The 13026-nt window shown below is 53.4% G+C and overlaps 1 protein-coding gene across 1 annotated transcript in view; it reads right to left on the bottom strand.

Moving 5' to 3' along the window:
- UBR4 (ubiquitin protein ligase E3 component n-recognin 4) overlaps positions 1–13026 on the bottom strand; it is a 179782-nt gene that overhangs the window by 39653 nt on the left and 127103 nt on the right. Inside the window, 8 exon segments of the mRNA XM_068162717.1 lie at positions 191–271; positions 377–574; positions 1886–2007; positions 3803–3976; positions 5664–5745; positions 7127–7268; positions 8291–8400; positions 8505–8662. Coding sequence (XP_068018818.1) covers positions 191–271; positions 377–574; positions 1886–2007; positions 3803–3976; positions 5664–5745; positions 7127–7268; positions 8291–8400; positions 8505–8662 — 1067 coding nt within the window.

The raw sequence follows: 13026 nt of genomic DNA, 5'->3' as shown, positions 1-13026 counted from the left end.
TCCAGCCTGGCTGCAAACACCTCCAGGGATGAGGCTTCCACCACCTCCCTGGGCAGCCTGTGCCAGTGATTTATGTGCCAGAGTATAAACCCTGCCTTGGGTGAGAGTTTCCTTCTCTTCCTTTCTTTGCTTTGCTGCTATCAAGGGACAGCTGCTTTGTGCTGGGAACACCCCTGAAGGTAACACACACCTCATTAGTGGGACACCACACCTTCTTGTAGACCTCAGCCACAGGCAGGTCCAAACTGATGATCTTATTGTTCACCAAAAGCTGAAAGGGAGAACACAAAGAGGTCAGAGAACAAGCTCAGGTTGCCTCACCCTCCCAGCTGCCTGGAAGAGGCAGCCCTGGTGTGCAAGACATCCACATACTCACCTCCATGCCACTGTCATCCTCCAGCAGAGCTACCAGGTCACAGTCCTGACAGATCTTGTTCTTGATGTCCCTCATGAGTGGCCCAATGCCAGGCTCATTACTGCTGTAGGGATTCCCTGGCATCCTGCCCTGTAGGAAGTCCTCCTGCTGGGGATCTTTCTCCAGAGTTACAAAGAACTCAGTCACTTCATTCTCCTCCTAAAGAACAGCAGCACAGACACAGTGAGCTTCTTCTTAAGCACACTCCCAGGGCTGCATTTTCATTGCAGCAAGTGACAAGACAGCCCTAAGCATTCAGTGCCTCCCTCACCTGCTGCATCCTGCTGCCCAGTAACACAGATCCCAGAATGGCTCAGGTTGGAAGGGACCTCAGAGATCATCTGCTCCCAACTCCCCTGCCATGGGGCAGGGACACCTCTCACCTAGACTCAGCTGCTCAAGGCCTCATCCAGCCTGGCGTTCAACACCCCCACGGAGAAAGCATCCACAGCCTCTCTGGGCAACCAGTTCCAGAGTCTCACAACCCTCATACTGAAGAGCTTCTTCCTCAGCTCCTGCTCTGCCTCAGCTTCAAACCCTTCCCCCTTGGCCTGGCTCCAGACACCCTCAGGAAAGGTCCCTCTGCAGCTTTCCTGTAGGATCCCTTCAGGTACTGGCAGGCAGCTCTGAGGTCCCCCTGGAGTCTTCTCTCCATGCTGAACACCCCCAGCTCCCTCAGCCTGTCCTCATAGCAGAGCTGCTCCAGCCCTTGGATCATCTCTATGGCCTCCTCTGGACTCCCTCCAACATTCCTATGTCCTTCTGCTGGGGACAGCAGAACTGGAGGCAGTGTCCACACTGGACACAGTGTCCATCTTGCCTTGCAGAGCAACCCTTCCCTCTGAGGGCACTGCACAGGGAGCCTCCTCTGGACTCCCTCCAGCAGCTCTGTGTATTTCTTCTGCTGGGGACAGCAGAACTGGAGGCAGTGTCCACACTGGACACAGTGTCCATCTTGCCTTGCAGAGCAACCCTTCCCTCTGAGGGCACTGCACAGGGAACCTCCTCTGGACTGTCTCCAGCAGCTCTGTGTACTTCTGCTGCTGGGGACACCACAACTGGAGGCAGTGTCCACACTGGACACAGTGTCCATCTTAGCTTGTACAGCAACCCTTCCCTCTGAGGGCACTGCACAGGGAACCTCCTCTGGACTCTCTCCAGCAGCTCTGTGTATTTCTTCTGCTGGGGACACCACAACTGGAGGCAGGATTGGAGGTGAGGTCTCACCAAGCAGATGTCTTGTGTCATTCAGTGAGCCTCAGCATGTGACAGCCCACGGTGGTTCTGCTTTTGTGCCCAGAGCATGCCACAGCAGGCAGCCTGGACAACACAGCCCCAAAGGGGATATCCCACTGCTGCAGCTCCAAACTGCCCAACATGAAATCACTGTCTCACACAGTTGGCTTTTTGGACTCCTGTTTAAGGAGGTGACCTCCAGAAGGCATGGCACACAGCCCCCTCTGTACTCACAGGGTAGATGATGCTGCAGAGCCTCTCAAAGATGAAGACTGGAGTCCTGTAGTCATCGAGGCTGTAACGCTTTGCAGTCTCTATGCACACTGCCATGAAGGCTTTGGTTTCAGATTCTGTGCCTGCCAGGGAGCACAAGTATTAAATAAACAACAAGCAAACAGGCAGGAGTCAGCTCTCCAGGTTCCACTGTAACTCAGGCTGCACCACAAATCCCTCCACAACATGCACCATGCTTGGGTGTGGCTGCTTGTTAGGATGGAGGGGAGGAAGAAGTCCTCCCCAGCAAGAGAGATTGGCCATGGGAATGTGCTGCCCAGGGAGGTGGTGGAGTCACCATCCCTGGAAGGGGTTTAGGGAGAGTCTGGATGGGGTGCTTGGTGCCATGGTTTAGTTGATCAGATGGTGTTGGGTGATAGGATGGACTGGATGATGTCAAAGGTCTCTTCCAACCTGGTTAATTCTATTCTATTGGATGCCCTGTTTCTTCTGCAGATCCACTGCTTCAAAGATCATAGAATCACAGAACCAGCCAGGTTGGAATAGACCTCAGAGATCAGCAAGTCCAACTTATCACCCTGCACCATCTGATCAACTAAACCATGGCTCCAAGTGCCACATCAACCCCTCTTGAACACCACCAGGGATGGGGACTCCACCACCTCCCTGGGCAGCACAATCCCCCTGGCCAATTCCTCTTGCTGGGAAGAATTTCTTCCTAACTTCCAGCCTGAACCTCCCCTGGCACAGCTTGAGACTGTGTCCTCTTGTTCTGCTGCTGGGTGCCTGCCTGGGAGAAGAGACCAACCCCCACCTGGCTACAACCTCCCTGCAGGGAGTTGGAGAGAGCAAGAAGGTCTCCCCTCAGCCTCCTCTTCTCCAGGCTAAGCAACCCCAGCTCCCTCAGCCTCTCCTCCCAGGGCTGTGCTCCAGACCCCTCCCCAGCTTTGCTGCCCTTCTCTGGACACATTCAAGTGTTTCAATGTCCTTCTTGAATTCAGGGGCCCAGAACTGGACACAGGACTCAAAAGATAAAAGACTACTTCATGTTAGAGGACACAGTCTCAAGCTGTGCCAGGGGAGGTTTAGGCTGGAGGTGAGGAGAAAGTTCTCCCCAGCAAGAGAGATTGGCCATTGGGATGTGCTGCCCAGGGAGGTGGTGGAGTCCCCATCCCTGGAGGTGTTCAAGAGGGGCTTGGATGTGGCACTTGGAGCCATGGCTTAGCTGTCAGGAGGTGTTGGGTGACAGCTTGGACTTGATGATCTTTGAGGTCTTTTCCAACCTTATTGATTCTATGGCTCTATGCTGTGTTTGCCAGGGGAACTCTTGGGCTGCAGTAAAACAACCCTATAAAAGGAGAGGGTTTAAACTCCTGGGAAACAAAGAGACAACTCCAGGAATGTTATTCATAGTATCACAGTATCAGTCAGGGTTGGAAGGGACCACAAGGATCAGCCAGTTCCAACCCCCCTGCCATGGGCAGGGACACCCCACACTAGATCAGCCTGGCCAGAGCCTCAGCCAGCCTGGCCTTAAACACCTCCAGGGCTGGGGCCTCAACCACCTCCCTGGACAACCCATTCCAGGGCTTCACCACTCTCATGGGGAAGAACTTCCTCCTCACCTCCAGCCTGAATCTCCCCACCTCCAGCTTCATTCCACTCCCCCCAGTCCTATCACTCCCTGAGATCCTGAGAAGTCCTTCCCCAGCCTTCCTGTAGGCCCCCTTCAGATACTGGAAGGCCACAATTAGGTCAATTGACCTTTTCTGTGCCAAATGCAACCCCTGGGAGGTCCAAGCCATGAGAGAGAAAACCTCTTCACCACAGCAGCCTTTTCAAACAGCTCTGCCTGCTTTTCACCCTGCTTGACCCAGACTGTGGATTTATGGAGGTTATTATTATGGTGGGTTGTACCTGTGGTCATATCCTCCAGCATCTCCAGCAGCATGTCCTGGGTTTCATCAATCAGCTTTGTCCTCTGCACCACCAGCTTCCTCAGGCACAGGTAGCCATTCAGGACGGTGCCCACCAGGCGGCTTTTGAAGTGCCTCTTGATGGACTCCACCTCCACAAAGGAAGAGAGGAGACCTAGAAAGCAAGTGAGACAGTCAGGAAGTGAGAGAGAGAGTTGCATTTGTTAGCTCTAAACTTCATGTGGCCAGCAAACAGGGCACAATGGGCAGGTGAGAGCCTGGCACAGCTTGCCCAGGGAGGTGGTGGAAGCCTCCTGCCTGGAGGTGTTTGCAGCCAGGCTGGAGGTGGCTGTGAGCAACCTGCTGTGGTGTGAGGTGTCCCTGCCCATGGCAGGGGGGTTGGAGCTGGCTGAGCCTTGAGCTCCCTTCCAACCCTGACAGTTCTGTGATTCTGTGACATCAAAGCAGCAGCCATTTGGAGCAGCTCATGGAAGGAAGCAGCTCACTTCTAAAGGCTGAAAGGTTGGAAGCAAAACCTCTGTCCTGGCTGAGGTGCCTTGGGATTTAACCATGGGGTCATGGTGAGGGAACATGAAAAGGTGTAGGGAGCTTTCTAAACACTTGAGCCTCTCCCAGGCTGTCCTTATCAAGGTGTTCATTCTTGCAAGCCAGGATTTGGGGACTTCAGAGGAATATGGAAGAGGCTACAGAAGAGAATGTCACAGAATGGCCTCTTGTTCTGGGGCTGGCTGCCTGGGAGAGGAGACCAACTCCCACCTGGCTCCAACCTCCCTGCAGGGAGCTGGAGAGAGCAAGAAGGTCTCCCCTGAGCCTCCTCTTCTCCAGGCTAAGCAACCCCAGCTCCCTCAGCCTCTCCTCCCAGGGCTGTGCTCCAGACCCCTCCCCAGCTTTCTTGCCCTTCTCTGGACACCTTCCAGCAGCTCAACCTCTTTCCTAACCTGAGGAGCCCAGAACTGGACACAGGACTCCAGGTGTGGCCTAAGCAGTGCTGAGCACAGGGAACAAGGACTTCCCTGCTCCTGCTGGCCACACTCTTCCTGATGCAGGCCAGGATGCCCTTGGCCTTCTTGGCCACCTGGGCACACTGCTGGCTCATGTTCAGCTGCTCTCAACCACTACCCCCAGGTCCCTTTCTGCCTGGCTGCTCTCAGTCACTCTGCCCCCAGCCTGTAGTTGCCTGGGGTTGTTGTGGCCAAAGTGCAGCACCTGGCACTTGGCCTTGTTCAGTGCCATCCTGTTGGCCTCTGCCCATCTGCCCAGCCTGGCAAGGTCCCTCTGCAGAGCTCTCCTACCCTCTAACAGCTCAACTCCTGCCCCCAGCTTGCTGTCAGCTGCAAATTCACTGCTGATGGACTCAATCCCCTCATGTAGATCATCAATAAAGATATTGGATAGGATTGGGCCCAGCACTGATCCCTGGGGGACACCACTGGTGCCTGGCTAGTGTTGTGCTTCCATTTGCACCAAGCTTGCACCATAGCTCAGAGAGGCTTCAAAAGGAAAAGCTACCCTGGAACAGTAAGTAAGTAGGAAACAAGAGGCAGGAACACATCAGCAGTGTTTGCAGTGGTCTCAGGAACTGTTGGTGTGAGAGGGGAAGTGAGGGGATGAAGTTTGCTCATTCCAAAGGCCCAGTAATTAAAAACCCCAACTGACCAACCAATAAAACCATGGACAAAGCCATGGAGGAGTCAGGTGCTAAAGGGATGGCAAACACCCAGGGACAGCAACTGCAAAAGGCTGAAGCACATCCCTCTGAAATCCTGCTGCATGCTGTTACAGAGCAACCTCCAGCCCAGCTCTAATCCTCCTCCAGGACTTCAGCTGATGTCCCCACATACCTGTGAGGCTCTTCAAGGCATATCCCTGCTGCAGATCAGTGCTGAGGGTGGCTTCCTCCAAGGCAAGCAAACGAGCTATTTCCTGCAAATAATCATCAGGCCTGTTAGGACAAGGAACTGCCAAAGCCAGGGGCTGGGGGCTGACACAAGGCTGCAAAGGCACACAGCAGGGAAACAAGAGCCAGCCCCAGAGAGACCAGAACTGCAATGCAGCAGCTGGGAAGCATGGAAACAGAGAAACAACCAGCTTGGAAAAGACCTCAGAGCTCAGCAAGGCCAAGCTGGCACCCAACACCTCCTGACAGCTAAACCATGGCTCCAAGTGCCACATCCTCTTGAACACCTCCAGGGATGGGGACTCCACCACCTCCCTGGGCAGCACATCCCAATGGCCAATCTCTCTTTCACATGGTTCCTCCATCCTGTGGCAGCCCAAGCCCCCCAGCAGTTAGCCACAGGAGTTTAGGTGGGGAAATCATTCCCCAGGAATGCTAAGAGCCCCCCAGGTGAGGTCTTTACCACAGGAACAGAGCTCTTGGGCAGCCAGTGCCTGCTAGGATCTGTGAGGCATTCCCCACCCTTTAAACACACACACACACACACACACACACACAGACATTTAGGTCATGGAATCACAGAATCAACCAGCTTGGAGAAGACCTCAGAGCTCAGCAAGTCCAAGCTGGCACTCAACACCTCCTGACCACTAAACCATGGCTCCAAGTGCCACATCCAAGCCCCTCTGGAACACCTCCAGGGATGGGGACTCCACCACCTCCCTGGGCAGCACATCCCAATGGACAATTCCTCTTGCTGGGAACCCCTCCCCAGCACAGCCCTGTGAGGAGAGGCTGAGGGAGCTGGGGTTGCTTAGCCTGGAGAAGAGGAGGCTCAGGGGAGACCTTCTTGCTCTCTCCAACTCCCTGCAGGGAGGTTGTAGCCAGCTGGGGGTTGGTCTCTTCTCCCAGGCAGGCAGCCAGCCCCAGAACAAGAGGACACAGTCTCAAGCTGTGCCAGGGGAGGTTCAGGCTGGAGGTGAGGAAGAAATTCTTCATGGAAAGAGAGATTGGCCATGGGAATGTGCTGCCCAGGGAGGTGGTGAGACACCATTACTGGAGAAGAGCCTGGACGTGGCCCTTGGAGCCATGGTTTAGTTGATCAGATGGTGTTGAGTGATAAGTTGGACTCCATGATCTTAAAGGTCTTTTCCAACCTGATCTGGTCTGCTCTATTCTATTCTATTCTATTCTACTCTACTCTATTCTACTCTACTCTATTCTACTCTACTCTACCCTACTCTATTTTCTGCTCAGAGATGACAGAGCAGAAGAGTGAATTCCATCCAGCTGGCAAGGGCCAGCAGTGAGGCACTGAGCAGAGAGCTGAGGATCTCAAAGCAGACAAGTGGCAGGTGAGGGCTAAGCTTTCTGCTGATCCCTAAATCCCTCCAGACAGATCCATACCTTGGTGATGAGGCTGCCAATGTAGGGCAGAACCCCCCGGGCTGCCAGGTAGACCTTCCAGTGGGCAGGTTTGATGAGCTTCTGATAGAGTGCCAGGTACTCTGCAGCACACTCCCCAGCAATGCTCAGCTCATCCAGGTAGCTGGTGGAGAGAGGCACAAGCTGATAAGTACTCCACAGTGACAAGAGGTGTTCAGAGCTTAAGGGCACCAGGGAAAGAGGGGAGAGGGAGAGGGGAAAGGAGGGAAGGGGAAAGGAGGAAAGGGGGAGAGGGAGGGGGGGAAGGAGGGGAGAGGGAGGGGGGAAGGAGGGGAGAGGGAGAGGGGAAGGAGGGGGAGAGGGAGGGGGGAAGGAGGGAAGGGGAGGGGGAAGGGAGGGAAGGGGAGGAGGAGGGAAAGGAGGGAAGGGGAGAGGGAAAGGAGGGAAGGGGAGAGGGAAAGGAGGGAAGGGGAGAGGGAAAGGAGGGAAGGGGAGAGGGAAAGGAGGGAAGGGGAGAGGGAAAGGAGGGGAAGGGGAGAGGGAAAGGAGGGAAGGGGAGGGGGAAAGGAGGGGAAGGGGAGGGGGGAAAGGAGGGAAGGGGAGAGGGAAAGGAGGGAAGGGGAGGGGGAAAGGAGGGAAGGGGAGGGGGAAAGGAGGGAAGGGGAGAGGGAGGGGGAAAGGAGGGAAGGGAAGAGAAGATGGGAGAGAGAGGAAAAGAAAGAATGGGGAGAGAAGAGAGAGCAAGGAAAAGAAGGAAAGAAACTGTCCAGCAGTCTGTCCTCCCTCTTACTCTTCACTCAATGGCTACAGTGGGATTTTGTCCCCAAAAGGAGTTCCCTAACTGTGCTACTAGTGTCAGCTGGGGCTAAGCTCTGCCACAGGTGTGGGAAGAGGGCTCCCCCTGCTCTTTTGCTGTCTAAGAGCCAGGGAAAATGCCCATGCAGCTGAACATCAGCTGCTCCCCCCTGGGAAAAAGAGCAGAGCTGGAGGAGCTTATTGCTAGGCAGTAAAGGAAAGGTCTCCCTAAAGCTCCAGCAGCCCAGCTGATTAAGTCTGAGAATGCAGCCCCAAAAGACCTGTGAATCAGAGGCAGAGAAGGGAGAGGTGGTGGGAAAATGTGCCAGAGAGGAGAGATTTCTCATGGGAATCAGGGAGGAAGCTGATCCTGGAGCTGCCCAGCAGTACCTCGTCAGGAGATCAAGGACCTGCTGCTTGCGGCTGGGGATGGTAGTCAGAGCTTCCACGATGGTACAGGCAGCTTGCCTGGCAGCTTGAGTGGCAGGAGTGAAGAGCACCTAGGGCAAGGAGCAGCATGTGGTGTGCAGAGCCAGAGCAGTCACTCTGCTGGCTGACACTGCCCACTGCATCCCCCCCAGGAGCTTCAGGCCCCAGCCCTTACCTGGCGCAGCCAATTGTTGTGCCCCAGCTTGAGGTCCAGGGGGCAAGTCCTCTTCCCACGGCGACTCAGGAACTGCTTCCACTTCCACACATACTTCTCTGACAAGTAGAGCTGGTGGATCTCAGCTTTGCTGAGAGATTTCCCACTGGCATCTATACCTGCAGGATTGACCAGAGACAGCTCTCAGCAGCTATCACCTGCCAGCTGCCACGGTGGTTCTGTCTCCCTGCTGGAGCTCTCCAAACTCCAGCTGAGAAGCTGAGCAGCTTCCCTTTTCTCTCTGCTGCCATTTTCACTCTCTGGGGCAATGTTCCCTACCAAGTCAGAGGCAAATCCCCTCCCAAGCAGCTTTTCAGTTGCCTGGTGTCACTTTCAACAAGCCACAAGTTTCCTTTGATACGTCCCCCTGGACCCCTTCAGGCACAGGGTAGTCTCTGCTCAGCAGCTGAGCAACACAGCCTAAAAAAGGCAGAGCTACAAGGACTGTGCAGCTGGTGAAGAGAGAGACAGCCACTTCACAGTGACAAAAGGCATTCAGAGCTTAAGGACATCATGGAAAGAGAAGGGGAGGCCAAGGAGGGGAAGGGGAGGCTAAGGAGGGGAAGGGGAGGCCAAGGAGGGGAAGGGGAGGCCAAGGAGGGGAAGGGGAGGCCAAGGAGGGGAAGGGGAGGCAAGAAGAGAGAGAGAGAGGAAAGGAAAGAAGAGAGAGAGAGAGGAAAGGGAAAGAAGAGAGAGAGAGAGGAAAGGAAAGAAGAGAGAGAGAGAGGAAAGGAAAGAAGAGAGAGAGAGAGAGAGGAAAGGAAAGAAGAGAGAGAGAGAGAGAGGAAAGGAAAGAAGAGAGAGAGAGAGAGAGGAAAGGAAAGAAGAGAGAGAGAGAGAGGAAAGGAAAGAAGAGAGAGAGAGAGAGGAAAGGAAAGAAGAGAGAGAGAGAGAGGAAAGGAAAGAAGAGAGAGAGAGAGAGGAAAGGAAAGAAGAGAGAGAGAGAGGAAAGGAAAGAAGAGAGAGAGAGAGAGAGAGAGGAAAGGAAAGAAGAGAGAGAGAGAGAGAGAGGAAAGGAAAGAAGAGAGAGAGAGAGGAAAGGAAAGAAGAGAGAGAGAGAGGAAAGGAAAGAAGAGAGAGAGAGAGGAAAGGAAAGAAGAGAGAGAGAGAGGAAAGGAAAGAAGAGAGAGAGAGAGGAAAGGAAAGAAGAGAGAGAGAGAGGAAAGGAAAGAAGAGAGAGAGAGAGAGAGGAAAGGAAAGAAGAGAGAGAGAGAGGAAAGGAAAGAAGAGAGAGAGGGGAAAGGAAAGAAGAGAGAGAGGGGAAAGGAAAGAAGAGAGAGAGGGGAAAGGAAAGAAGAGAGAGAGGGGAAAGGAAAGAAGAGAGAGAGGGGAAAGGAAAGAAGAGAGAGGAAAGGGGAAGAAGAGAGAGAGGGGAAAGGAAAGAAGAGAGAGAGAGGAAAGGAAAGAAGAGAGAGAGAGAGGAAAGGAAAGAAGAGAGAGAGAGAGGAAAGGAAAGAAGAGAGAGAGAGAGGAAAGGAAAGAAGAGAGAGAGAGAGGGAAAGGAAAGAGAGAGAGGAAGAAGAAGAGAGGAGAGGAGAAAGAAAGAGAGAGAGGAAGAAGAGAGAGAGAGAGAGGAAAGGAAGAGAGAGAGAGAGGAAAGGAAAGAAGAGAGAGAGAGAGGGAAAGGAAAGAAGAGAGAGAGGAGGAAAGGAAAGAAGAGAGAGAGAGAGGAAAGGAAAGAAGAGAGAGAGGAAAGGAAAGAAGAGAGAGAGAGAGGAAAGGAAGAGAGAGAGAGGGAAAGGAAAGAAGAGAGAGAGAGGGAAGGAAAGGAAGAGAGAGAGAGAAGGAAAGAAGAGAGAGAGAGAGGAAAGGAAAGAAGAGAGAGAGAGAGGAAAGGAAAGAAGAGAGAGAGAGAGGAAAGGAAAGAAGAGAGAAGAGAGGAAAGGAAAGAAGAGAGAGAGAGAGGGAAAGGAAAGAAGAGAGAGAGGGGAAAGGGAAAGAAGAGAGAGAGGGGAAAGGAAAGAAGAGAGAGAGAGGAGGAAAGGAAAGAAGAGAGAGAGAGGGAAAGGAAAGAAGAGAGAGAGGGGAAAGGAAAGAAGAGAGAGAGGGGAAAGGAAAGAAGAGAGAGAGGGGAAAGGAAAGAAGAGAGAGAGGGAAAGGAAAGAAGAGAGAGAGGGGAAAGGAAAGAAGAGAGAGAGGGGAAAGGAAAGAAGAGAGAGAGGGGAAAGGAAAGAAAGAGAGAGAGGGGAAAGGAAAGAAGAGAGAGAGAGGGAAAGGAAAGAAGAGAGAGGAAAGGGAAAGAAGAGAGAGAGGGGGAAAGGAAAGAAGAGAGAGAGAGGAAAGGAAAGAAGAGAGAGAGAGGAAAGGAAGAGAGAGAGGGGAAAGGAAAGAAGAGAGAGAGAGGAAAGGGAAGAAGAGAGAGAGGGGAAAGGAAAGAAGAGGAGAGAGGGGAAAGGAAAGAGAAGAGAGAGGGGAAAGGAGAGAGAGAGGAAAGGAAAGAAGAGAGAGAGAGGAAAGGAAAGAAGAGAGAGAGGGGAAAGGAAAGAAGAGAGAGAAGAAGAGAGAGAGATGGAAAGAGAAGAGAGAGAGAGAGGAAAGGAAAGAGAGAGAGAGAGGAAAGGAAGAAGCAGAGAGAGAGGGGAAAGGAAAGAAGAGAGAGAGAGGAAAGGAAAGAAGAGAGAGAGAGGGAAAGGAAAGAAGAGAGAGAGAGGAAGGAAAGGAAAGAAAGAGAGGAAAGAGAGGAAAGAGAGAAGCGAACGAAAGATGAGCGAGAGAGGAAAGGAAACGAAGAGACGAGCAGCGAGGAAAGGAGAACTCTTAAGGCATCTTCAGCTGGCCTGTACCCTTCTGAAGCCATGCTAACCAGGCCAGAAGCCCAGCCTAGCCTGCCAAGCACAGTCCATCCTCTGTTCAAGCTGGGAGGGACCCAAGCACCAGGACTACCTCTGGCAGGGAGGCACTTCTTCCAGGCTTCATAGGTGCTTTGGGTCCCTCTTGAGCCACAGCTGAGCCCTGTGCATGGATTTCATTGCTGTAAGGCTTCACAGTGGTGAGAGCATCCAGAGGCACATCCTAAGAAAGAAAGAAACAAACAAACAAGCTCTGTGACTCTTCAGAAAGCAGCAGCCAGGTCCCTTGGAGCAACTCCTGATGGTGAATCACTGCTCCACCAGCTGATAAAGGAAGCTCTACCAGAGCAGGTCAAACAGTTTCTGCTCAGGAGGGAGCTGAACTACTGAAATATCAGTAAAGCCATCTCTGTGATTAGATCAAAGCAGAAACTCCCTTCCCCCCCCCCTTGCAAATGTCATCCTAAACCACCCCCAAAGGAGCAGCCAATGAAGGCCAGTTTTACCACAACTGGAGCTCTGCATTCAAAAATGGGACTTGATTCTGTCCAAAGCTGATGAGAGCAGCAAAATAACCAAGCTATGGCTCTCAGTACCTCTTCCCCTTGCCAGGCTGGACAGATGGACAGAGTCCAACAGGATGGCATTCAACAAGTCCAACAAGTGCCAGGTGCTGCACTTTGGCCACAACAACCCCAGGCAGTGCTACAGGCTGGGGACAGAGTGGCTGAGAGCAGCCAGGCAGAGAGGGACCTGGGGGGAGTGGTTGACAGCAGCTGAACAGGAGCCAGCAGTGTGCCCAGGGGGCCAAGAAGGCCAAGGGCATCCTGGCCTGCAGCAGGAAGAGTGTGGCCAGCAGGAGCAGGGAAGTCCTTGTGCCCTGTGCTTCAGCACTGCTTAGGCCACACCTGGAGTCCTGTGTCCAGTTCTGGGCTCCTCAGGTTAGGAAAGAGGTTGAGCTGCTGGAAGGTGTCCAGAGAAGGGCAAGAAAGCTGGGGAGGGGTCTGGAGCACAGCCCTGTGAGGAGAGGCTGAAGGGAGCTGGGGTTGCTTAGCCTGGAGAAGAGGAGGCTCAGGGGAGACCTTCTTGCTCTCTCCAACTCCCTGAAGGGAGGTTGCAGCCAGGTGGGGGTTGGTCTCTTCTCCCAGGCAGGCACCCAGCACTAGAACAAGAGGACACAGTCTCAAGCTGTGCCAGGGGAGGTTTAGGCTGGAGGTGAGGAGAAAGTTCTTCATGGAAAGAGTAATTTGCTATTGGATTGTGCTGCCCAGGGAGGTGCTGGAACCCCCATCCCTGGAGGTGTTCAAAAGGGGATTGGATCTGGCCCTTGGAGCCATGGTTTAGCTGTCAGGAGGTGCTGGGTGCCAGGTTGGACTTGATGAGCTCTGAGGTCTTTTCCAGCCGTATTGATTCTATGACCTGCAGTCTGCAGAGAGAAGAGTAGACAGGACTTGCACTTCCCCAGGTGCTGTGACCAGGAAAAGCAAGCCCTGGCTTCCTCACGGAGTTATTGATGTCTGAGATCAGTGTGGCAGGCTTGAGGCAGCAGCAGCAGCAGCTTTTCAGCTGCTTTGCTGAGCAGCTAAGGCCCTACCTTGTTCTTCTTGCTGGTTGGAGCAGGTGGCTTGATCAGCTTCTGAAGAATGCGCAGGCACATGAGGGTGATGTTTTCAACTACCACTGGAGTCTTAATG

Source organism: Melanerpes formicivorus, unplaced genomic scaffold (genome assembly GCF_026170545.1).
Source record: "Melanerpes formicivorus ecotype bairdi unplaced genomic scaffold, bMelFor1.0.p_v2 SCAF_67, whole genome shotgun sequence".
In the NCBI taxonomy this organism is placed as follows: domain Eukaryota; kingdom Metazoa; phylum Chordata; class Aves; order Piciformes; family Picidae; genus Melanerpes; species Melanerpes formicivorus.
This window is presented reverse-complemented; position numbering and strand designations above follow the sequence as displayed.